A 25,470-nucleotide genomic window follows, 5' to 3' on the forward strand; every position below is an offset into this window, starting at 1 on the left:
AAGTTCCTAAACAAGAAGTTCCAAGTGATCCCGTCAATACCCAGACTCCGTTAATCGAATCAGCTCTTTCCGCATCTCGGCTTCTCGGTATGAATTCGTTATTCTTACACCATCTCAAATAATCAATTTGCCTATAAGCAAGTTACAAAGGATAGATCAAAGTCTAAATTTCTTGTTCAGGCTACTAGGGTATATACATTGTATCTTAAGATAATCATTAGGTGAATAAAGCACCGGATACTGAACCATTCGCATAGCGTGATCTTGTTGATGATGTAGGAAAGAATACGAACGTATATTATGAGTATATACAATTAAGTCAAGGAATAAGCCAAGGTCGTGTAGAGGTGGTGAGGGATTTCTTGAACGATCATCCGGACGCAGTGGACGCATGGATAAACCTTTACGAGACACCATTGTTAAAGGCTTGCGCGTGTGGGAAACCCGAGATTGTTAAAGAGCTTTTGCGTCGTATGACACCTGAACAAATGCTTCCCAAGATGAGCCAAAACGCTTCGTACCACACGCCCCTCACTGTCGTTGCGGTTAGTGGAAACATGGAGATTGCTGAAGCCTTAGTTGCTAAGAACCCTAAGCTTCTAGAGATTCCTGGAATCAATGGGCAGATTCCAGTTGTGGTTGCGGTTGAGAACACGCAGATGGAGATGGCTCGCTATCTTTACACTAGAACTCCANCATTGTATCTTAAGATAATCATTAGGTGAATAAAGCACCGGATACTGAACCATTCGCATAGCGTGATCTTGTTGATGATGTAGGAAAGAATACGAACGTATATTATGAGTATATACAATTAAGTCAAGGAATAAGCCAAGGTCGTGTAGAGGTGGTGAGGGATTTCTTGAACGATCATCCGGACGCAGTGGACGCATGGATAAACCTTTACGAGACACCATTGTTAAAGGCTTGCGCGTGTGGGAAACCCGAGATTGTTAAAGAGCTTTTGCGTCGTATGACACCTGAACAAATGCTTCCCAAGATGAGCCAAAACGCTTCGTACCACACGCCCCTCACTGTCGTTGCGGTTAGTGGAAACATGGAGATTGCTGAAGCCTTAGTTGCTAAGAACCCTAAGCTTCTAGAGATTCCTGGAATCAATGGGCAGATTCCAGTTGTGGTTGCGGTTGAGAACACGCAGATGGAGATGGCTCGCTATCTTTACACTAGAACTCCAGTTCAGGTGTTACTTGACGATGATGGATATCACGGTTCCTTGCTCTTTCTTAATGCCATCTTCTATAAAATGCTCGGTAAGAGGTTTCGTGGACTTCAAGCAACCCATGTTTTAGGCTGTTTTGATGATGATTTCTTGATTTGTTTTTCCTTCATACAATTAATTAGACATCGCGTTGGATCTGTTCAACATGAGCAGACGCTTAGCCGTCACAAAACACTTGCAAATCGAGTCAATTCCCATCATTGTCTTGGCTTCAAAGCCAGATCTATTTCCTGGTGGCTGCTATCTCGGACCATTTACACGTTTCATCTACTCTTGTCTGTACTAATCTAAGACCTCTTCATTACAAAAATCAATCATTTTGTTGTTCTCCTTTGATTCAACTCATCTTTCCTTCTCTCACTTGCTAGGGATACAAGTAAAGCTGCCAACTCTTCCATTTCCTTCTTGTCCAAACAAAGATCATCAGAGTAAGTTTTTCCGTATACATAAGCTTCTCTATATATTCCTTTAAAGAAAGTGAGAAAAGTTTCGATTTTTTCCCAGATATTCTGATGGTGAAACTGCTCAGATGTCTTTCCAAATGGACCGGTACGTATTAGGTTTTCGTCAGCAAATGGACCGATAAGTCACATGATATATAAAATTGATTCGAGTGATGTTTTCAGGAATAGATGAAGTGTACCAACTTAAGGTCATGCATCTACAAGCCAAGAAGCTTCTACAAGGAATGTCAGAAGAAACATTGGCCTTGGGCTCGAAGGAACGTTCTGAGACCGTGGATGAGGCTTTACTATTTGCAGTACGGTTTGGGAATGTAGATTTCTTGGTGGAGATGATAAAGAACAACTCCGAGCTTCTATGGTCCACGAGAACAAGCTCGAGCAGTACTCTGTTTCTCTTGGCCGTCGAGTTCAGACAAGAGAAGGTATTTAGTCTCCTCTACGGTCTGGACGACAGGAAGTACTTGTTGCTCGCCGACAAGGACTGTGACGGAAATGGTATCCTTCATCTCGCCGGCTTTCCTTCTCCTCCTTCCAAGCTCTCTAGTGTCGTTTGCCCACCTTTGCAGATGCAACGCGAGTTACAATGGTTCAAGGTTTGCTCTGTTTCTCTCATGCATAGCCAAAACAGAGGAAACGAGGTTTTAAAATAAATCTGGACATGATGATGCAGGAAGTGGAGAGAATCGCACCGGCGATTGAGAAGGAGAGAGTAAACACAGAAGAGCAAACACCGATCGAGATATTCACAAAGGAACACCAAGGATTGCGACAAGAAGCCGAGAAATGGATGAAAGACACGGCGATGTCATGCAACGTAGTCGCGGCTTTCATCGTCACGGTGACTTTGGCGGCTCTTATCGTCACGGTCATTTTCGCGGCGGTCTTCACCGTCTCTGGTGGCAACGACGACAATTCAGTAGGTAACCCCTTTCACCTACAGAAACAGCAGTTCATCATATTCATCGTCTCCGATTTGATCTCTTGCTTCGCCGCTTGCACCTCCGTACCCATATTCCTCGGGATACTCACCGCGAGATACTCCTTCGACGATTTCTTGGTCTCACTTCCGACAAAGATGATCGCGGGACTTTCGATACTGTTCGTTTCGATCGCGGCGATGCTTATTGCATGCTCGTCGGTGCTGTTCACCATGATGGATAAAGATAAATGGATCGTTGCTCCGACGATTCTTTTCGCTTGTTCACCGGTGCTACTGTTTGTTCTGCTTCAGTATCCTCTCCTCAAGGAGATGATCTTCTCAACCTACGGCAAAGGAATCTTCGACAGAAACATGAAACGTTGGGCCTAAATTATTACATTGATGGGCCTGACTCGAATACCCTAACAAAATATTAGTAGTAAACAATTCTTTACATCTTTCGTGGAAAAAAAACTCTTGGACCGGTCCACCAGAGATTATGGCATATATGAAACATCTTAATGTGTGTGTATAGCAAAAATAGAGTTTTCGATATTACGATTAAACATAATAAGCTTTATTTATCTTTTCAAAATCTTTCCATTTTAGTTAACTTATTTTCTGCAGCATGTACGTGTAAAACTCAATCAGCCGATTGATTACAACCATGAGACAAACCATTTTCAACGTCTGTAATTATTTTCTAAACCATACATTGAACCCGTCCACCAAGATTATGCATGCGTTATCAAAATTGATTTCATATGAATGAATAATATACATATGATTAACTAAGAAAATTTCCATTGACTTGGTCAAAGCGACGAACTTTTAAAATTCCCAAATGTATCTCCTTCTCTTACAGTTCTTCCCTGTGCCTTGGCAATTGACAAGGATCATATAAGATGCAGATAGTGAATCATGTAAAATAGGTTATGCTTTGTTTGGATCAAATCTAAATCTGAAATGTTTTTTTTTTTTTTTTTTGGCAATTTGACTAGGCCAAGCTAAGTAAGGGAATTTGAGCAGTGTTACATGTGTAGTTCTATTTTTCTTGTCATGTTCATTTAGTTTAACGCTGAAAAGAGTTTGTTCTGTTTTTGTTTAGATGAGTCTGTTTCTCTTGTAGTTTTAGCAAACTTCTGTCTGTAGTACATCATGCAGTTTGTTATAAGCTGTTCGTTTCATCGGCTTTATAGTTTGAACTAAAACTAGACAATTGATTCAAGGACAAGAATCTTCATTGATCTTAACTCTCTAGAAAGTGTGGAAGACATTTTTTATGTATAAACAAAAGTCACAAAAACACATAAACAATGATTTTTAGGGGTGAAGTCATTTGATGTGGATCTCATGGACCAGACAGAAGGTAACAGTGATAGGCAACCACAATCTGTTCTTAGACTATATATCTCAAAGACTGGAAAAGAAACGAGTTTATGCAGAAAATGCCGAGGCCTAAAAGGAAAGAAGCAAGAAGCAATCTCATCATCTTATTATTATTACTCTGTTTTTAAGCAGAGAGATAGATTCCTACACAACAAAGTCATATGTAAACGAAAAGTCAATGAACGTTGTTTGGTCTTGTAATCTTATCATCATCTCTTGGTGTGGTTCTAATTTCCTCATAGTTGTCTAAAAGCTATATCCTTCACTTATCACAGTAATAAAAATTCCACACTTTAACCATCCTCAAAAACTTAAGCTGTTTCTTCTTTTTTCTTTTTGTCTAAGAATAATGATTTGTTTTTTAAAATAGGGGTATTAACAAAACACAAATTTTGCATCTTCTTGTTTTTCTTAAGTATGCATGTGTTAAACACTCGTTGTAATATGGATTACTACTAGTTATAAACAACTACAAAGATTCATTCAACAACTGTAATTAAAACACTTCAGGTTCAGACACCTCTCTCGCTTAAAAACCAGAGGGCAACCTTGTCATTTCTTCTTGTCACCTTTTGAAATTTTCGGCCCATTCCGTTTTAAATTCGATTTAAAAAAAAAAAAATATTCGTGTAACCCAAAAAATTCGCAGTCTACTACGTTTGCAAAAAAGAAAAGAAAAGAAAAGAAAAAAAAAAAGAAGATAGCATTGGACCCATCGAACCAGAATCAATCTGAACCGTCGAGAATACCATCCAACGGTCACGAACAATCTCCTCTAAAGAAAGATCTTTTTTTTTTTTTTGGATGTTGTTTTCGGATCATAAACCCTAGCCACCTCGGTTCCCTCTCTTCTTTCCAAAACGAAAAGTTCGTGAAACCATCTTCACCGCCGATCCTTCATCTTCTTCTTCTTCTTCTTCTTCTTCTTCACCATGTCTACTCTTCTCTAAAAATAAAAAAGCAAAAACCCCATGAACAGATCTCGATCCTCTCAATCGATTTTTCTTACTTTTTCTTCTTCCATCTCCAGAGATCTCTGCGATTTTCTTTCTTCTTTTTCTCCCTTTCTGGGTTTCACTAATTTTGATCGAATCTGTTAAAATCTGACGACTCTTTTCCCTTTCGATTTCCCCTATTAAAAAAAAAAAAGAAGAGGTTTTTTAAAACAAAATCTTGTTAGAATCGGATTGGTTTATCTGAAAGATCCGTGTTTTGTTAGAATTTTAGCGAGTATACATCGAAGGAGGGGTTTGAATCAAGCCAATTTCTTAACTAAGTCAAGCCAGTTTGTGGCGTCTTCAGTCTTGAGTAAGAAAGGGAATCGTATGAGCAAGGCATAGATGCCGTCGGTGGGAATGAGACGAACCACTAGGGTTTTCGGGGTGGTTAAAGCCCCAGACGGAGCCCGGGTCCTTCGTTCGGGTCGTCGGATCTGGCCTAACGTCGGCGAACCCAAGGTACGGAGAGCTCACGATGTTGTGGATCGGGATTGGAACAGCGTTTTGAAGACTCAGAACAAAACCAAAGGGAACAACAACAAAGTCTCCGGTAAGAGTAACAGCCAGCCTTGTAGCCCGAGACATGTTTCTTGTGATAAAGACGACAAAAAAGTAGATGACTTTCCGGTCAGGAAACGGAGGAAAGTGGGAAATGAGTGTGTCGGAGATGTAAAGACTGTGGATAAGATGTTTGGGATTGTATATAGTAGGAAAAGGAAGAGACTTTCTGAACCATCAAGTGATAGATCAGAAGAGCCACTACGAAGCCTGAAGTTTTATTGCAGGCGAAGGAGATTTCCCAGTCGGGTTTCTTCAGTTCGTCCTGTGCTTACTCTTACAGTAGATTGGTCATGTGAGGATTGCTGGTTTCTAACTGTTTTCGGTTTGGCAATGAGATACACGAGGAGGGAACAACTGAGCCTGTCTTCGCTTACTTCTTTCTTCTTGTATCAACCTATCAACCAAGTGTTTGCAGACCATGGCGTTCGATTCCCTGTGGTAATTACCTCTGCACTTACTAACGTTAGGTCTGGACTAGATTTTGTTTGTGTATGTAGTGATATTAAGTTTTTGGATCTTTAAATGTTGCTGAGGTGATCTATTGGTTTCTGTTTTCTAGGAGCCTCCCCTTAGCTCAAAGGGTGTCTGCAAGTTTTTTGGGGACATGAATTGTCTACCTCTCTTTTCAGCAGATTTTGCTGTCATTCCTCGATGGTTTATGGATATGCATTTTACTCTGTTTCTAAGAGTTGCACCACGCTCTTTCTTCTTCGTAGAGAAATTTCTGTATTTGCTAGACAATCCAGTTGAAGAATCTGATTTGGAGTCTGAATTAGCTTTACCTGAACCTTGTAATCTGAGGAATGAAGGTGTAGTTGGGTTACATCCATCAGTGAGAGCCTCGAAGTTAACTGGAGGAAATGCTCAATATAGAGGCAATTTAGGTTCTCATAGTTTCCAAAAGAGGAGAAGCTCATTGAGAAGGAGAAGAGCAAGGAATATTTCACATAATGCACACAAGTCGTACAATGGAACACCGGTTTTTGATATATCAGGAAGTAGGAAAAACAGGACAGTAGCAGTATCGCCGAGAAAGCTCAGAAGCTCAGTTCTAAGTAGCTCATCTCCGGCTTCAAATGTGCTTAGTATCATTCCGTTGGCGAAGACAAAAGAGGAGCTTGATTCTTTATGTTGTTCTGCGAATATATTAATGATATATTCAGACAGATGCTCCAGAGAAGAAGGGTTTAGTGTCATGTTGGAATTTTCTTCTTCAAATGAGTGGTTTCTTGCAATTAAGAAAGATGGGGCAATCAGATACAGCCACAAGGCACAAAGGACTATGAGACCATGTTATAGCAACCGGGTTACACATGCAACAGTATGGATGGGAGGTGATAATTGGAAGCTTGAGTTTTGCGACAGACAAGATTGGCTTGGTTTTAAAGATATATATAAAGAATGCTATGAACGGAATGTATTGGAACAGAGTGTGAAAGTTATTCCTATTCCTGGGGTAAGAGAAGTGTGTGGCTATGCAGAGGATATATATGACTTCCCCTCATTTTCTAGGCCGGTTCCATATATATCTGTGAACGAAGATGAGGTTTCAAGGGCAATGGCTCGAAGTATTGCTCTTTATGACATGGATTCTGAAGACGAAGAGTGGCTCGAAAGGCAGAACTGGGAACTGCTTGGTGAAGAAGATGACCAATTTCAACAACTTCAGCGGGAAACTTTTGAGTTGATGATTGATGGGTTTGAAAAGTTTCATTTCCATAACCCTGCCGATGATCTCTTGGATGAGAAAGCAACCACTGTAGCTAGTCTTTCATACCTGGGTAGGCACGAGATGGTTGAAGCAGTACATGATTACTGGTTGAAGAAAAGGAAGCAGCGAAAAGCACCACTCCTCAGAATTTTCCAGGTAATGTCATATTATGGTGTACAAGTTGCCATATTTGTTTTATTCCAGTTGTATTTGTACTAATGAAATTGATGTATGCATGTATATACACAGGGTCATCAAGTGAAGAAAACGCCGCTACTTTCCAAACCTGTGTTTCGGAAGAGAAGATCCTTCAAAAGACAGGGGAGTCAACTCCATGGAAAAGCCAAACAGGCAAGCCCTTGGCTCGGTTAGTTCCCTCAACATAATGACTCAGGGATACGTAGTTACTGTGATGAAATGTTTAGGCTTGTGTTACAGTTGAGTACTGAAAGTGTAGTACTTGGTCTATAGATAGACTTGAGAGTTAGAGTAACATGGAATAGTCTTGCAGAAGTAAAATTAAGTAGAAAGGGTTACCATAGAATTAGACTGATAATGTTCTCCTTCGTCATGGTGTTGTATTTGATTTGAGGATAGCTAAATTTTAACACTTAGATAGTGAAGGTTTGGATTTAGCTTGACAAAACACCATGGGAGTGAAAACGATCTGATTCGTTTGTTGTTGTGTCAATTTGAACAGTGGCTGTAAAGGCGGCTGAACCAGAGGAAGAAAACGATTTTCTCAGAATGGAAGAAGCCAAAACATTGGCTGATACAGCCATGAAAGCTGCAATAGCCAAAAGAAGACGAGCACAAATTCTGGCAGAAAACGCAGATTTGGCTGTTTACAAAGCGATGATGGCTCTCAGGAATGCAGAAGTCATTGAAGTAGCCGAAGAGGTCGAGGTCGACACAACCGTTTTCTTGAACTGAAATGGTAAAGATAGAAAACGTTAATTGATTGAATCGGAAAGTTGGGTTCTTTTTGGCATTTTTCAAAAGAGGATTTGAAAAGAGGTATAGTCTCTCTGTAGGTTTGGGTTTTATATGTATAGTTCCTACGCTGATATTGTAAATGATTTAGAAATTTTCTTTTGTTAGGGTTTTTTGTTCATACTACTACCGTACGATGATGATGCTCCATTCTTACCTCTTTTTTTTTTCGTTTTTCTTCGGACCAATATAATTTGAAGAAATGTGAAAAAGTAAAAAAACAAAAGTTACAGGAGGTATATTGCAATGTTCTATGGTAGTTTTGTGTAGATGTGGATACTTAAAAAGTTTATAAGCTAATAAGTCCTTACAATAATGGTTAATAATATTCTTATAACGAAAACAAAAATAAAAGGCGGCGTAAATCTAAAATATTTTAAATCCTTGGTTTGACCATAGCTCTCAACGGATTCTTCATCACCACCGTAAACTCAGTTTTCCCGGCGAAATCAATCTCACTTCCTGACGGATACGCACTCCACTCGAACTCCTGAACCATCCTCGCAAGCATCAGATGCACGTGTACGGTTGCCATTGCAAGCCCTGGACAAATCCTACGGCCCACACCAAACGGGATCATCTTCACTCCAGTAATCCCGGTTATGTCAGCATTCTCCTTACCCAACATAAACCGGTCTGGGTCAAACTTTTTCGGGTTACTCCAAATTCTCGGATCCTCACTCATACCCGGAAGATAAACCTCGACGTTAACGCCGGCTGGAATATCGTAACCACCGAGCGTCGTCGTCTCGGTGACGGCGTGCGTCAGAGAAAAATAAGTCGGCGGGTGTTTCCGGAGAAGCTCCTTAACAAAAGCTTGTAAATAGACCATTTTATTCACGTCTTTCTCCTCAACGCTACGATCATCTCCCACCGTTGATTTAATCTCATCGTAGAGCCGAGATTGAATCTCAGGGTTGGCAATCAGCTGCGCTATCCCCCACTCGATCGCTGTCCCCGTCGTGTCCGTACCACCGTTGAGAAACTCGGAGCAGAGCGTCACGAGCTCTTCGTTAGACGGCGTCGTTTCACGACCTTCGATTTTTAAATCAAAGAGCGTGTCCAAGTATGAGAAAGACGACGCCGTTTCGTCGGATCCCGGGTTCTGAATCGCTCTCCGTCGTCTCTCGATAACTCCGACGACGTAATCGACCTGTTCACGGCGGACTTCGAGAGCTCGTTTCCTCTCCTTGGAGAAGAAGGGAGCGAGGATCGGAAGGTAATCGTCGATCCGTGGATCAACGGTCATTAGCACAGTTTTCATAATCTCATCCATCTTATCGATCGATGCTTCGTCCATGACGATTCCGAAACACATCTCTAAGAGGATACAAAACGCAGCGAATCTCGCGTTTCGAAGCACCCAGATGAGTCCCTTGTGTTCTCTAGCTTCCGAATTGATCCTCTCTATGAGCTTATCCATGGAGGATTGTCTCAGCGATCCGAACTCCTTGAGGCGTGTTGAGCTAAGCATGTTCTGAACCATGTTTCTTCTCAGTGACCGCCACACGGGACCGTACTTGGCGGCGTTGACGGTGAATTTGTCGCAGCTGAAGATTGTTCGGGTCGGACTCTCGGCGGGTCGGGTTGCGAACAGAGCTCCTCGTTTGATCAGAGCTTCGTGGACTAGATTCGCGTCGGAGAGTATGATCATCGTACGAGTACCCATTCTCACTGTGAGAATTCCTCCGTACTTTTGCTTAAGCTCCTCCGCGTATTCGAAGAACGACTTACCGGAGCGAGCGAACTGGAATAAGTTTCCGACCACCGGCCAACCTGGTGGACCTGGAGGAAGGTTTAAACCTCCCTTTGACTTGGAAGAACTCCATCGAGTTAGGATGAAAACGAAACCTGAGACGATAATGGCGAACAAAGTATAACCAAGAGAAGTTGGAACGAAGGAGGAGATGATGAGAGACATTTCTTTTGTTCTCTTGAATGTAGCAGTAGAGATGATGAAGAAGAAGATGAAGATTATATAAGAAGAGAGTGAAAGCATGCAAAAAGATTTGAAGTAAATATTTTTGAAATTAAATGTTCAAACTTTTTGGGTTGGAATTTGGTAAACATCATTACTCAAAAAATAGTCAAGATTGTATACTGTGGACGGTAGCTGCTACCTGAAACAGAGGCATAATTAATTTTGCATGTATGACTCAGGGGAAGATAATCACAAGGATTAATATATGTTTTTGTTTTCTCAAAATTGGAACTTTCACTAATCATAAAAGAGCGCTTAAATGGTTTGACAATAACCCTATATATCTAAATATTTCTTAAAAAAAAAAAAAAAAACTGTGTTCACCAATTTCTTTTTCAAATAATTGTGTTTACATTTTAATATGTTGAGAGTTGAGACTATTGATACTTGAATTGTGTATTGGCCCTATCTGCAGGGTGTGTCATTATTAAAATGACATGAATGTTTTACAACTGTAGGTGACCCGTTTAGAACACTCTTTTATTGAAACAAACAACGTTTAATTCATAATTGATTATGAGAAACCTACAACCATGGACTGATTGTTACAACAAATAGTCAAAATAGTAAAGATGAGATCTATGTCAGGTAAGAGTAATGAAACAAAAGCTTAAACAGGATACTGTATGTCCCAAATTATGTAATGCTGGTTATTAAATAGATTATAATGAAAGCAGATACAAAAACTTATTTTTGATTGTATGGACTTGGACCTACATATGAAACATATCTCGGTGAATATTATAGTTACACATGTCAGAATCTATAGTGGGAGAGTTTTCTTTTCTACAAGGTGTTCACATCATCAACTCTTAAACATTCAATAACAAAACCTGAGCTAATTCACGTTAGACATAATCTCATCGATGCATATATATTTTAAGAAATGTTTTTTTTGTTATATAAGCAATCTATCTAAAAGTCATGTAAAACTAGTATCTTTCATCAATATGTCGGTCGGCATATATATGTTAGGTCAAAACATTTACTTTAAATTCGTTTTCATATCAGGTCCAGTTAACATGATTAAAAACACAAGTGATTGTATTTTTCTTTACTTCATTTGTCAACAGCTGATTATTATTAAGAAGCGGGGGGTTGTTTGTTGGAGAAAAGCTGAAATATACAAATCAATGAACGTTACTATCAGAATTTAAGAGTTTTAGACAGATAGACAGAGAGAGAGAGAGAGAGAGAGTGATGCGAGGGCAGTTCCTTAGCCTCAAAATTAAAATCCCAAGCAGTGGCCATTGCTAATGAACCACACACATTGCTCTCTGCTTTTACTTCTCCCGTCTTCTTCAATGGCGAGTCTCCAAATTCGTATATCAGTTCAAGAAGCTCACTAGCTACCTTCTTCCTACTAATAAATACAATTTGGGACTTTAGGAGTTTTCTGTATCAGTGCATGTCTTTTTATCCCATTTATTTATTGCTTTTCAACTGCTCCTTTTGAATAAATTAGTAACATGGGAAATCTAAATGTCTTCAGAAAGCCATTAAACTCACTCATTTTCCAATTCTGGTAGACCCGAAAACAATGAATAAAAATAGTGTCGTATTGTTAGCTAATCAGAATTCAACATCATATTATATATTATGCCTTCAAAATAAATAAAAATCTCAAAAAAATGTGTTTGACTTGTTTGGTATTCAATTAACTTGTCAGATATTTCAACTGTTACTCATGAGTAGTATAGTAAATAAAGAATTCTACAGACTAGTAAAAAGCTTATCTGTTTTTTAAGAAAGTTGATAAAACGTACTCCAGATATACAAAAAAAAAATGGTTTAATCATGAATTAATAAAGTCAAACCGGACCCTTATTCCTTGAGAGTTGACAATAGATCTCTAACCAAAGTAAACCGAAGCAATCCAAAATCAATTTAACTTAAATCACCTGAGACGAACCAAGGCTGGTTCAGTAACCAGTTAAGCCAACTTTATTTGGTTTTGTGCTTTATACTATGCTGAATTTGAACACAACATTTATTCAAAGCAACTAAACCAAAAAAGTAAACCGAAGTTGAAAGGCTTTACTCAGTATAATTGAAGAGTAGCATAACAACATTTAATTAAACCACATCAAATCAGACAATACAGTATGTGAATTTTCTTTTGAACCGGGTTTGGTCAAGTTAAAAAGAGTAAAAGACGTGAAATCCACGAAACTTAAACCCTAGCTTTAACCCTCGCTCTCAACGGATTCTTCATCACCACCGCAAACACCAACTTTCCGGTGAAATCAACTTGGCTCTCCGGCGGGTACGTGCTCCACTCGAACTCTTGAACAATCCTCGCCAGCATTAGCTCCACGTGTACTACCGCCATTCCAAGCCCCGGGCAAATCCGACGCCCAATTCCAAACGGCATCATCTTAACTCCGGCGACTCCGGTTAAATCAGCGTCTTCTCCACCTGTAATAAACCGGTCCGGGTCGAATTTATCCGGTTTAAACCAGATCTTCGGGTCCTCACTTATACCCGGAAGATAAAACTCAACGTTAGCTCCGACGGGAATATCATAACCGGAGAGATTCGTCGGCTCCGTGACGCCGTGAGTTAACGTGAAATACGTCGGAGGATGTCTCCGGAGAAGCTCCTTAACAAAAGCTCGTAAAAAGACCAATTTATCCAAATCTTTCTCCTCGACGTTACGATCATCTCCCACCGTCGATTTAATCTCATCGTACAGCCGAGTTTGAATCTCAGGAAACGAAATCAGCTCCGCGACTCCCCACTCGATCGCCGTCCCCGTCGTATCCGTACCGGCGTTGAGAAACTCGGAACAGAGCGTCACGAGATCTTCATCAGACGGCGTCGTTTCGCGTCCGTGGACTTTAAGATCGAATAAAGTATCAAGATACGCAAAAGACGACGCCGTTTCGTCGGAGCCGGGGTTTAAAATCGCCGATCGCCGCTTCTCGATGAATCCGACGACGAATTCAACCAATTTCCGGCGAAGTTCGAGAGCGCGTCGTCTCTCCTTGAAGTAAAACGGAGTTAGAATCGGAAGGTAATCGTGGATTCGTGGATCGACGGCGATTAAAATCTCCGTCATCATCTCATCCATCTTCTCGATAGACTCTTCTTCCATCTCGATTCCGAAACACATATCTAACAAGATACAAAACGCAGCGAATCTAGCGTTTCTCAGAACATATACGATCCCGTCGTTGTTCTTAGCCTCCGATTTGATCTTCTCAACGAGCTTGTCGATTCCGGATTTTCTAACCGGACCGAATTCTTTTAACCGGTTCGAGCTGAGCATGTTTTGAACCATGTTGCGTCTCAGTGAACGCCACACGGGACCGTACATAGCTGAATGGACTGTGATATCGCTGGAGCTGAAGATTTTACGGGTCGGAGTTTCGACGGGTCGGGTTGCGAATTGGGCCCCGCGCTCGATCAAGGCTTGGTGTGCGAGGTTGGAGTCGGAGATGATGATCATTGTTCGGATTCCCATCTTTAGTGTGAAGATTGGGCCGTAGATGTTTCTCATCTCGTCTACGTATTCGAAAAACTGTTTACCGGAGCGCGCGAACTGTAACAGATTACCAACCACGGGCCAACCCGGTGGACCCGGTGGGAGGTTCACGGGATTCGATTTGTGACTGAGGCGAGTGAGTGTGTAAACCAAACTTGTTACGAGGATTGCTACAAGTGTGACTAAGAAGACACTATCGGAGATTTCTAACATTTTCGGTGTTTTGAGTACTGAGGTTTTTAAGTTATGGATTTTGAATTAATGATGAACAAGAACTAGAAGCAATTTTGCAACTGTTTTGATGATACTATTTGGATCAACACATGTATATATATATGTATTGATATGCTAGTGTTATAAGAAAGCTTTTGGTGTAACGTATGAGAATATGTGTATCTTTGATTTCTATAAACATGTTCTTGCTTATAAAATCTTTGTGTTTGTGTTATTAGCAAAACATAGTATAACGTATGGCGAAATTTCTAAATATATATATGGTTTTGCTTGAAAAAAAAATACATTCTCCACTCATTTGGTATTAAGTTGAATTTTCTTTTTAGTTGGGATTGGTTACCGTTTAAAACAAATACGGAGAGTAATGGCAAAAGATACATAAACCAGTAACATTCTAATGTTATGTGTACAGAGAAGATGAATGTTTTCCCGCCTCTGCTCCTTTCTCGTCTTCCCGCGGTCAGCTCATACTCTTACGATTTGGGCTTGTGATGCTTTTATCAGTTGGGCCTTTTGCTTACATGGCCCTATGAAACAATGTACCCTTTGACCAATGTTTTACATACATGATGTAATATATGTTCAAATATATTGCTCCTTCTGCAAAGTAGGAGGGATTACAACAATACAGTACATGGAACTCTCTTCTAGCTCAAGTGATTATTATTCGCTGACAGTCTGACACTATCACAACAATTTTTGAATTAGATTTTAGATGTATTGAGACAACAGCAAAACCGTTTTGTTTTAGAGTTTGGGAAAGATAAAGGAAGGAATGTGAATGGTGGTGGTGTTGTCAAAGTCCAAACATGAAGAAAGCGCAGTGATGAGTTTCTTCACATCTTCTGTGGTATGTGCTGCACTTAGTGTCACCCTTAGCCTGAAGTAAAATTCCACAACAACATATGATGAGTTTCACCTGAGAATAATTCAAAGAATATTGATTTAAAAGTCTGTTCTTTACCTGCAAGAATTGGCTGGAACTGTGGGCGGTCTTATTGCCATTACATGGAAGCCTGCTTCTAATAGATACCTGCAACAATGAGAAAAACCAATCAGCTCTACAAGTTTGTTTGTGTGTGTGTGAGAGAGAGTAAGAAAATGTGTGTGGACCTGCTCGCTTGGAGGGCTTTCTCTTGATTGCCTACAACAAGTGAGATAATTGGGCTTGCGATGTCAACTCCAGATAATGCCTTAAACTCTTTTACCCTCTCCCATATTGCCTTTCTTCTCCATCTCTCCTTCCTCGCCACTACAACTGCTGCATAAGCTGCTGCAGCCATTGGGACAGGGATTGCTGTTGAAAATATGAATGAACGACCTCGAGACTGTATCAGTTGCTTCCATTTTTTGCTGTTTCCATCAATAAACTTAAGCTGTTACTACAATGAATACTCTGTTTAATTTCTAGAGAAACTGAGACAACTCAGACTGATTATTGATTCACTTTATCATAAGCTTTGATGGACCTTATAGAGGTCTCAACCAACACTAAAACATATTCTTGATTCACGAATTTCAGATCACATAGGCCTTTTATACCTGCAAGCTATGAATCCGCCATGACACCCTGCTGCCTTACTCAAAGTGCCCACACATAAATCTACGTCGGCTTCACAGTTAAATTCCTCGGCCACGCCACCTCCATTTTCTCCACAAAAAAATGTTCCATGGGCCTGACCGATCAATATCAATTTGCTTCAGTAAAAGAAGTAGTCGACACCAATATACTAAAATTTTGCTTGAACAGATTCAAACCAACTTACATCATCAATAACTAGGAGGAAACCATACTTCTTCCGAAGCTGAGAGAGCTCTTTCATTGGTGCAAAGTCACCGTCCATACTAAATAAGCTGTCAAAACCAAAAATGAGATTCAATCATAAGAACTTCCTTTCATATATCTACAGTCTCAAAACACCAAAGGCGTTAATAAGCAATCTGAAATGTTTAGCCTTTGTAGTTAGCATTATGAATAGCGACATGTGGATGAATAGCAAAAAGGAAAAAACCATGATCAGATAAGAAAGCAGGTTGGGGCAATTAAATACTACAGCTAAAAAGAAAGAACAAGAGCAGTAAGTTGCAAATGAGACTGACCTATCAGTCACCACAACCTTCCTCTTCATTTTGCAACTTGATCTGTCCAAACAGTTATAGATGTCATAAATAGAAAACTAGATATCAATGGGGGAGATGGGGAAGTGGGGAAGTGAAGGACTTACAGTAACGAATTAAGGTGACACATGTCACAATGTCGATAAACAAAAACTTCAACATTTCCTTGTCGTTCAGCAAGACGGATACCATCAATAATTGATGCATGATTCAGAGCATCAGAAAAGATGGCCACTTTTTCATTTTCCAGAGGTTTCCCACTAGCAGCCAAAAGAGAAGCAACACTTCCAATAGCAACCATTGCAGCCATATTGGCAGCAAACCCAGTAGGACAAACAAGACAATCCTAAAAGGATTAAAAAACTTATCAGTTGCTTTCAGCTCGAGACATATCAACAGCATGAGACTCCATTTCAAGTATTTAAAGGAAGATTTCTTTACCTCCTTCTTTTTCAGTTCCGCCAAACTAGACTCAAGCAAACAATGATAAGTGGTGTAGCCACAAATTAACGCAGAACCCTTAGGTCCCATACCATATTCTTGAACTGCCTGTCTTGAGGGAAAAAAAACATAAGGCAGTGGAAGAAATCTATACTTTAGTTTGTTGACATGAAACGGTTTTGTTAACATACATTTGCAGCAGCGTATGATATTGTAGGATGTGAGCTCAAACCCAAATAATCATTCCCAGAGAACAAAAGTAGCTTCTTGAATCTCCCCTTTTTACTCTCAGCTAATGCATCTCCACTAAAGATCTCTTCCCCTGTCAATGTGAAACTATTAACCAATATTTTTATTAAAACCATACCTTTGACTAATCAACTCAGTTATAGCCATCAATTATACTCAATATGTTGCAAAAAAACAAAATTTCGCTGTCTAAAGTTCCAAAACAAACCGTAGCTTTGGAAACTCCGAAACTCTTGGCAAGAAAAAAACGAAACGTACCGTTGCTGGGTTCATCGTGAAGCCATTTCTGAAATGTGGGTATTGAGACAGAGACTTCGACTGAAGTTCGATCCCATTGACACAAACCGTCGAACACTTTGTACTCATCTCCACCGTTGCCTCTGCTTTTCACCAAAGTTTCTTCATTTTGCGTAGACATACAAATGGGTCTCAAAGATCGAAGAATTTGCCTCGATTCAAGCACATTCACTGCTTCTTCCACACACTTATCCCACGAATTATCCTCCATTATAAGGAAAATTGTGCTTTTGGGTTCACTTCACTGGCCGGTGAAAGAAGAGAACTTTAAGCCTCTCATCTGCTACTCACTCCAATGACGTCAATAACAACGCACCTGCATCTACATGTGTGAAGAATCCACAGAGAAGGAATTGAGAGAATCTGAGAGGCCTGGGAGATGATGAAGCTTGAAGCCCATGACAAGTGAGGAGGAGGAGTAATGAATGAAAACAAAACTGAAAAATTAGAGTTAAGTCACGTGCAGGTCACATGATCGGTTTGGTTAAGTCCGGTTTACTGTAAAGGAGCAAAATCCCAATAAAGACGGAGAGAGAGAGAGAGANGGTTCATGAAAGAAGATGACTTTAAGCCTCTCTTCTGCTACTCCAATGACGTCAATAACAACACACCTGCATCTACATTTGTGAAGAATCCACAAAGAAGGAGTTGAGAGAATCTGAGAGGCCTGGGAGATGATGATGATTGTTATTGATGAAGCTTGAAGCCCATCATGACAAGTGAGAGAAGATGAGAGTCCTGAAAACAAAATTGAAAAGTTAAAGAGTTAAGTCACGTGCAAGTCACATGATCGGTTTATTCTGGTTTGATTTGTTCTGGTTTGGTTAAGTCTGGTTTACTGTAAAGCAGCAAAATCCCAATAAAGACGGGGAGAGAGATTGGTGAAAAGAAAAAACTGAAAAATCAAAAATCAGAAAATGGCGCTGGATGTGAGAATCTTCGAGAACATCTCTCCTTCTCGTTTCGTCTCTTTCACAATCCCTAACCCTAATTCTCCTCCGTTTCATCTCCTCCGAGTCGCCGTCCTCGACTCGCCTGTTCACTCAACCGAGTCTTCATCTTCTCCCCGAGCCGTCGCCGCCATACTCGTCCCCAAGCACCGAGAATCCGATTGGATCTTCTCCACTGAGTCCGGCCATCTACAGCTCCTCCTTAATCTCCCAGACATCTCTCGTTTGTTCTTGATCGGCGATGATCCCGACGATGGCTCTGGATTTCCGGCGGTTTACCACCGACCGACCGGTGAAGACGACGACGAATCTAAGAGACTCGAGATGACAATGAAACCTTTTGTGGTAGCTCTGTCACCTAAAACCCTAACGCGAGACGAAATCGATGACGTTCCTTTCTTGATTTACGATGATAACGTTGTTTCTAGTGTTGAGCTGGAGAGATCCGTTGGACCTTTCGTTGGTGAAATGCTGATTGAGGATGTAGAGATTGAGATCGATGATGGAGTTAGAGAATTCAGGAGGAGATTGAGGTTTAAGAGGATGCCTAATCTAGTCCAATCTGATGTCAGAATCATCCCTGCAAGTTCTTCGAATTGTTCTCCGTCGTTAACCGGAACAGAGTTCAATCTTGATCTCACGGAACTAGTGCATCCTTACTTGGTACCAATGGTTGCAAGTCTTTCTTTGATTGATGATTCTCAGAGTGATAAGCTCAAATCTAGACCAAAGGCATTGTGTATTGGAGTTGGAGGTGGTGGATTGCTTAGTTTCTTAAGGATACAATTAGGTTTTGAGGTTACAGGCGTAGAGATAGATCCTGAAGTCTTGAGGATTGCGAGGCAATACTTTGGTTTAGAGGAAAGTTCTGCTTGTGTTCACGTTGAAGATGGTATTGAGTTCTTGAAGAGATGTTCTTCTAGCTGTGGTGATGCCAAATTTGATGCTTTGATGGTTGATCTCGATTCTACTGATCCAATTCATGGCATGACTGCTCCACCGGTTGAGTTTGTGGCTCAAGATGTTTTGTTAGCTGCAAGAACACTTCTTGTTCCTTCAGGGGTTTTCGTTATCAATGTCATTCCTCCAAACAAGGCGTTCTACCAAGAACTTCAAGACAAATTTAGACACGTCTTCACTGAGTTGTATGAGATTGATGTTGGAAATGGAGAGAACTTTGTTCTCATCGCAACCGTTTCACCTAGAGGTCTCAAGAGTGGGTTTACAAGAGAGAATCTTACACCTGCTGTCTCGGAAAAGTTTCTTGATGCTATACGAAGAATTTGAGATCCATTCAAATAGGAATTTTCATTGCAAACTTTAAAGTTTAGTTTATGATTTAATGACAAAAAGTACAACAGAACTGAATCCTATCCAAAAAATAGCTTATCGAAAAAGTCTTGTTCAGCTTCGGCTGCTTCTCTAGTCTTCGCTAAACTTGATCCTCTTCGGTACTGGCTGGGTGTCTCCAACCTGAAGCAGTGACACAAAAGAATATGCAACCATTAGTTCAGTGTTCAATACGTAATGTAAAGAAAGTAGAATTGTGTAACTGGAAACTTACAAGCTCAGGGCATTCATATTGTATTCCAGCAGCTTCGATTCTCTTTCTCCTTTTCTGATCCTTTTTCACTACCTTCTGCAACATTTTCCTATGCTCTTCCAATGTCCTTTCCTGAATACAAAAACGACAGAAATCAAAGTTTTAAGTCACTTGCTCCATAAATTGGCAAATTGATCACAAGAAAAGTGAAAAAGATGACCTTGTTGTGTTGTTTACGCTCAATCTGAACCCAGTCCACTGGTCTGTAGTTACACTTAAACCCTTTCCACCTACAACATTCAAGACGAAGATACATTAAGATCCACAACTACTCGAAAAGAACAATTCTCCAGACAGTACTTGAATTTTCTCTCGTTGAAACACTAGAGAGACTCGCACACCCTACCTTCTCAAGATGGATTTAACATTATGACGAAAGAGGATTAAATTTGGAAACCCAACTAATGCACATGATTCTTAACCTAATTTCATGACTCATAAGTAAACCATCTCATGCAAGAAAGACTCTTTAAACACTCTTTTCTCTTTACTTTATTTCACATCCTATATCCTAACAGCCAAATGTCATAAAATCTCACTCTAGAAACCATAACCATCCAGATAAACCAGTTACAGTAAGACCTGCGGACATTGTCCTTGAAAGCTTGCATCAAACTAGACGAGATAGCATTAGAAAAAGAGCTATTTTACCTAACCTACACAACTGGATATGCCAATTAACTTGACAAAACAAAGTCGATTTAAAGTCACTCACAGATTGGGTTTAACATGCTCTGGTGGAATGACATTAACTTTAAGCATGTGCTCCATCAACAAATAATTATTCATTGCACCCGCTGCGATCTCCGCCACCTGCAGAGAACGGAATCATAAAGTTTAAGAATTGAAGCTGGGTGGACGTAGATAAAAGAACATAAGGGTTGGTTTCACCAATTTTACAACAGATTTTTCAAGTATTATATACCTCAGGGTCCTCGAACTGTATAAACCCAAAATGCTTCGACTTCCCAGTCTGTTAAAACAACAAAATTGGTGAGACAAAGAACAGCACATAGTCTCAAACTAGAGTAAACAAGTAAAAGCATCAAATCAATGTATAAACCTTTTTGTTTCTGGCGACTCTAACTTTCTTAACTGTCCCAAACTGCGAGAAGAAAGCTATAACCAACCAAGAGAGAGAGCAGAATCAGATTATCGAACACCTAAACAAGTCTGTGACACAAAAGGCGTAATAAAGGGTGTAAATTTCGTACCTTTAATCTCAGTCTCATAGAAACCATGAGGGATTCGACCGATGTATAGCACAGTGGCTTTAGTCTCAAGAGGTGTGGTGGTCACTGGAGCTTTTCTAGCTGGACCTCCTTCTAGTGGCTATCGACAAAAACACAAACAATTCAATTCAAAGTAAAAAAAAAACCCTAAAAATAGTCTGGAACGAAATCGAAATAAGAGAAAGCTAAAATACCAAAAAATCAGCCGACGGTTTCGGGGTCGGGGTCTGGGGAAGAGGTAGCTGAGAAGAAGCAGCCGAAGCAGATATCTTCTTCATGTTCTTCTTTAGAGCTTTCTTCGCCTTGGCACCCATGGTTGCTGTCGTCGGCGTCGAGAGAGAGAGAAAGAGAAGAAGAGGGTGATTCAATTAGGGTTTAAGCCGCTTAGGTTTTTAGGACCAATTTAATCGGTGTGAAATATGTTTTCCAGTTATGTCCCTCAACTCTACTCTTTTTGTCTACATGTCGCCTATTAATATATTATTACCAGTTACTAGCAAAAAAGATGAACAATTGCAATAAAGGTCAAAAATATCTACATTTACTTAAACGATCACATGTTTATTTTGTTACTTAAAAATTCTTATATAAGTTTTGAATATTACATAAGTTTTCATAATTTTTCTAATAGATTGTTCTCTCCTGATAAGAATATTGTATGCTTTTATGATAGTTGTGGACATTTTATTTTGTCAATACTGTTTAAATAGTTGTGGACATTTTTTTTTGTCAATAATGTTTAAACAGTTGACATTTTTTGTTCTTAGCTTTCTTTGAATAATAACGATGGTGTTGTCCACAAAAAAAACAATAAAAACATAACAATGGTGTCTCAATTTCTCCAGATTTTTAATTATTAAGTTTTAAAAAGGTTTTCAGAATAAGGTATTTACAAAAATAAACAGAGAAAAACAAAAAAAAGAAAAAGAGCAATTGGAGAAAATCAAATGATATCCAGAGCCAAAAGAAGGCTTATTTAATAATAATACAGTAATACCTTATTTATCCCGATCAAAAAGACCAAGCAATCCACAAAGAAAGAAGGTACAAAATCAAACTAAAAACAAGTTCTCTTCATCAGAGGTTACCGAAGAGTAACAACAGTTCAGACAGAGACATCACATAAATTTATAAAACCAAGGGTGATCTCTGTGCGCTTATTGAGAAACTCCTTTATATGTATCTATTAGCTCCTTCAGTTTCTCGAATCCCTGCAATTTTATCATACAAAAAACAAAGCCATTTGTTTCTTCTTCGTATTCAAATAATATAAACTTTCAAGTCTCAAAAGTTATGATCCTTACCATGCGGGTTGTGTACTCTCCGAATGATTCTTTGGTTTGCCTCTCGTGTTTCCAGTGATAAAACAATGGCTCAAAGACTTTCTCTAAGTCGTGAACCTTGACCTTATCCATGAAGCTTCTAGCTATCGCCATCTGGTTCGGTGTTCCTCCAAGCCAAACCTGCGGAACCCACAACAACTCAGGATATGACCCTGCTAGATTACTACATTGTCTAACTAGTATTCAAACCAATACCTGATAGCTGTTGGGACCATCTCCAACTAGACCGAGCTCAGCCATGTACGGTCTTGCACAGCCGTTAGGACAACCGGTTACTCTTATCACAACAGACTCATCGTACTCCAGACCAACCTGATCCACGGAAGGAGTTTTGCAAATCAAGATCAAATGGCTGTTGATGACAAAAGGTTAGATCAGTGTAAGTTATCTGAACAGTGTGATCTTACCTTCTCAAACATTGCCCTCACTCGCTTTAGAATGCTGGGAATCCCGCGCTCTGCCTCGGTTATTGCAAGAGGGCACAAAGGAAAAGCTGGACAAGCCATTGCGGTTTGGTTTAATGGGTCGACAAACTCAGGTTGCTGCACAAGAAAGCAGTAATTTACTCAGCTTATGACACAATAGCGCTATCAGATTAGCATAAATTATTGCAAATAATGCTGCTTACCAACAAGCCAGCCTGTGCAAGCACTGTGGTGATGGGACGCTTCCATTCGGTCTTTATATCACACAGTACAATATTTTGGTTTGGTGTGATGCGGACATCAATTTTGTATTTTTCTATTACTTCTCTCAGTGTCTTCTTCATAATACCTCCAACACGACCACTGTCTACGTGAAGCCCACAAAACCAAGCACCATCTCCCTACAAAGTTCATGATTAAAAAATAAGACATTATTGTTTAAGCCACTAGAGAAAATCTGAGAGTGACACAATTTTCAATAATTTTTTAGTAACAAAAACCTGTTCATGCCATCCCAAGTAACTCTTGAATTCCCACTCTGGAAGATTACGGGAAGGCTCAAACTTTTTACCATAATATTGCTCGACTACATCTCTGAACTTCTCAATTCCCCAGGAGCTGATCAAATATTTCATTCTGCTGTATTTACGATCATCTCTTCTCCCGTGTTCTCGCTGTGTGACTACAATGGCCTTCACAGCATACAAGATATCCTCCTTTGGAACATAACCTATTGGTTCTGCCAGGCGGGCAAAAGTAGACTCCATTCTGTGTGTTCTTCCCATACCCCCACCAACCTACAAGATGAGACATGATCATCAACAGTTTATAACCAATAAATAATCCAGAAAAGGAATACTGCGAGAAAAGGCAACAAACAAGCATTAAACTAGATATAAATAATAGCACATTTAGTCTAAAGAATGTCAACTTACATAAATATTGAAACCTTGTGGTTCCCCATTTTCATCTGAAACGACAACAACACCAATGTCATTGGTAAGGAGGTCGACGGAGTTATCCGTAGGCACAGTTACAGCGACCTTGAACTTCCTAGGCAAGAACTGTGTGCCATAAATGGGCTCAGGAGAGTCGACAAAGTTAGTTCCATGGGAGTTATCATTACGAGCCTTCACAACCTCAGGAGACTCAGCAGTCATGAACTGCTCACCATCAACCCACATATCATAATAGAACCCTGATTGAGGAGAAAGAAGAGCAGCAATGTTGTCAGCTGTTTCCTGTGCAAAGAGATAGTCTTTCTTCACATAAGGCGCAGCGGGAGCAAGAACATTTCTGTTCAGATCACCACAGGCACCAAGAGTGCTACCCATGTTTTTAATAATCGAGCTCATCACTGTCTTAAGATTCTGCTTCAGAACACCGTGGAGCTGAAACGTCTGCCTGGTGGTCAAACGAAGAGTACCAATACCAAACTCATCGGCTAAGTCATCCATAGTCAAGTAGAGCTGGTTAGGGACTTTGCCAGATGGATTCTTGGTACGAAGCATGAAGGAGTAAGATCTTCCACCACGTTCTTCTCTGTTGTACTGTTGGTAGCTACCGTGGAATTTGATGAGCTGCACGGCAGACTCGTTTACGTTTGGAGCCTCTGTTAAAAGCTCCTCGTTTAGAGGATACCTTATGAAGTTACTCTTCTCCTTGATAATTTCGACTTTGCTCCGCTTGGTCGCAGTCTCAGTCTTCGCAGGCTGAATAAAAACGTAAATCAAACATGAGCAAGCAACACAGAATCTTTCTCACTATTACAGCTGCATCAATCTCTCATATTCCCACAAATCATTTACACTAAAAACTGTAATCAGAACCATGTTAAGAACAGAACCAAAGGCGATTCAAAAAGCATCTAACCATAAATGGAAAATTTCTTACGAATACTATAAATCAGATATCGACACTCACCGTGGAGACGGCTTGGATAGGCGAAGAAGCGGATGGAGGAGAAGAAACGCCGCGGCGTCCATATCTTCCTAAGAAAACGGAATGAGAGGATCTCAAAGCGTCGAGTCTACCGAGTCTAATCTTCTGATCCGTCGAAAAGACGGTAGCGGCTCCCGCCGGAGCTCGAAACGTCGACGACGATGACATCGCTTGAGAGAGAGAGAGAGAGAGAGAGAGGAGAGAGTGGGTGGCTTTTTGGGTGGGTGAGAGAGAAATCGAATCAGGGCGTGTGTTAAAAACAAACTACTCCAGAGAGAAGAAAGACAGTGGTCAATGCTAACGTGCGCTGTCACGTGCATGACACGTGCGGCGGCTCAACATGAGAATCGCGTGAAACGCACCGCTTTACTGTTGAGATGAATTTAATCCACCGTCGATGGTGGATCTAACGGTTGATGAAGCACGCGTGTTGTTTACGTTCAAGATGAGAGGAGCGTGGATAAGAATCTAATGATGCGAAATGAAAATCGAACTTTTACTCTGATAATTACGTGAACCGGGATGGCATCATGGATATATTCAAAGTGAGCTCATGGTTTGGAAATGCTACTCTGCGGCTTGGTGCACCAGAGAGTATCTACGTGGCGGACGATCGTTGGTTCAGATACTACGACGAGAGAATAAAACAAAAGGGCAAAAAGGTAAATGACTGTGAGTCTCTTTCTCTCTCTCACCTACTTGGCCGTTCGTGAGGCTGAAAAGGTACAAGTGTGTTTGTGTTGGGCACATGCTAAACATGAGTATGTGAGTTTAGTTAACTGGTGCTAACAACTTTTTGCTCCTACCATAATTTATCTTATGTTTTTAATCCATCAGCATATTCTAATCTCCAATTTTTTTTATCAAAAACTGAAAAAAAAAAAAAAAAAGATG

General features: G+C 40.2%; 8 protein-coding genes across 9 annotated transcripts in view; 3 read left to right on the forward strand and 5 right to left on the reverse strand.

Annotated features, from left to right (window-relative positions):
- The window catches only part of LOC104708651, a 4,179-nt gene extending 1,015 nt beyond the window's left edge, over positions 1-3,164 (forward strand). The window contains exons 2-7 of the mRNA XM_010425246.1: positions 780-1,271; positions 1,363-1,515; positions 1,609-1,668; positions 1,745-1,789; positions 1,867-2,297; positions 2,375-3,164. Of these exons, the coding sequence (XP_010423548.1) occupies positions 780-1,271; positions 1,363-1,515; positions 1,609-1,668; positions 1,745-1,789; positions 1,867-2,297; positions 2,375-3,013 (1,820 nt within the window). The 3' untranslated portion in view covers positions 3,014-3,164. The remainder of the gene's footprint in view (positions 1-779; positions 1,272-1,362; positions 1,516-1,608; positions 1,669-1,744; positions 1,790-1,866; positions 2,298-2,374) is intronic.
- On the forward strand, positions 4,724-8,544 carry LOC104708655. Of its 2 annotated transcripts, none has more exons than XM_010425252.2 (4): positions 4,724-6,009; positions 6,131-7,438; positions 7,532-7,633; positions 7,983-8,030. In XM_010425252.2, exons 1-4 carry the CDS (start codon positions 5,353-5,355, stop codon positions 7,989-7,991), a joined length of 2,076 nt encoding a protein of 691 aa, XP_010423554.1. In that variant the 5' UTR covers positions 4,724-5,352; the 3' UTR covers positions 7,992-8,030. The 2 variants fall into 2 exon arrangements, with proteins under 2 accessions (XP_010423554.1, XP_010423553.1); XM_010425251.2 differs by having other exon boundaries at positions 4,728-6,009; positions 7,532-7,649; positions 7,983-8,544.
- LOC104708654 (cytochrome P450 77A4-like) lies at positions 8,549-10,449 on the reverse strand. Its single transcript, XM_010425249.2, has one exon. The coding sequence runs from the start codon at positions 10,272-10,274 to the stop codon at positions 8,652-8,654; it is 1,623 nt and encodes a 540-aa protein (XP_010423551.1). The 5' UTR covers positions 10,275-10,449; the 3' UTR covers positions 8,549-8,651.
- LOC104708656 (cytochrome P450 77A4-like) lies at positions 12,293-14,023 on the reverse strand. Its single transcript, XM_010425253.2, has one exon. The coding sequence runs from the start codon at positions 13,954-13,956 to the stop codon at positions 12,430-12,432; it is 1,527 nt and encodes a 508-aa protein (XP_010423555.1). The 5' UTR covers positions 13,957-14,023; the 3' UTR covers positions 12,293-12,429.
- LOC104708657 (8-amino-7-oxononanoate synthase-like) lies at positions 14,530-17,487 on the reverse strand. The gene is made up of 10 exons (XM_010425254.2): positions 17,044-17,487; positions 16,728-16,858; positions 16,537-16,644; positions 16,203-16,441; positions 16,078-16,119; positions 15,744-15,831; positions 15,520-15,653; positions 15,091-15,330; positions 14,942-15,010; positions 14,530-14,857 (listed from the first exon to the last, which is right to left on the reverse strand). Exons 1-10 carry the CDS (start codon positions 17,291-17,293, stop codon positions 14,725-14,727), a joined length of 1,434 nt encoding a protein of 477 aa, XP_010423556.1. The 5' UTR covers positions 17,294-17,487; the 3' UTR covers positions 14,530-14,724.
- On the forward strand, positions 17,635-19,367 carry LOC104708659 (methyltransferase-like protein 13). The gene has a single exon (XM_010425256.2). It carries the CDS (start codon positions 18,000-18,002, stop codon positions 19,317-19,319), a length of 1,320 nt encoding a protein of 439 aa, XP_010423558.1. The 5' UTR covers positions 17,635-17,999; the 3' UTR covers positions 19,320-19,367.
- LOC104708658 (MKI67 FHA domain-interacting nucleolar phosphoprotein-like) lies at positions 19,322-21,287 on the reverse strand. The gene is made up of 8 exons (XM_010425255.2): positions 21,062-21,287; positions 20,850-20,967; positions 20,699-20,754; positions 20,561-20,608; positions 20,351-20,448; positions 19,796-19,865; positions 19,597-19,707; positions 19,322-19,505 (listed from the first exon to the last, which is right to left on the reverse strand). Exons 1-8 carry the CDS (start codon positions 21,179-21,181, stop codon positions 19,455-19,457), a joined length of 672 nt encoding a protein of 223 aa, XP_010423557.1. The 5' UTR covers positions 21,182-21,287; the 3' UTR covers positions 19,322-19,454.
- LOC104708660 (assimilatory sulfite reductase (ferredoxin), chloroplastic) lies at positions 21,789-24,825 on the reverse strand. The gene is made up of 8 exons (XM_010425257.2): positions 24,559-24,825; positions 23,571-24,347; positions 23,136-23,432; positions 22,839-23,036; positions 22,618-22,752; positions 22,406-22,522; positions 22,172-22,330; positions 21,789-22,078 (listed from the first exon to the last, which is right to left on the reverse strand). The coding sequence occupies exons 1-8, from the start codon at positions 24,742-24,744 to the stop codon at positions 22,025-22,027; spliced, it is 1,923 nt and encodes a 640-aa protein (XP_010423559.1). The 5' UTR covers positions 24,745-24,825; the 3' UTR covers positions 21,789-22,024.

The sequence above is a fragment of the Camelina sativa genome, chromosome 8 (genome assembly GCF_000633955.1).
Source record: "Camelina sativa cultivar DH55 chromosome 8, Cs, whole genome shotgun sequence".
NCBI lineage: Eukaryota > Viridiplantae > Streptophyta > Magnoliopsida > Brassicales > Brassicaceae > Camelina > Camelina sativa.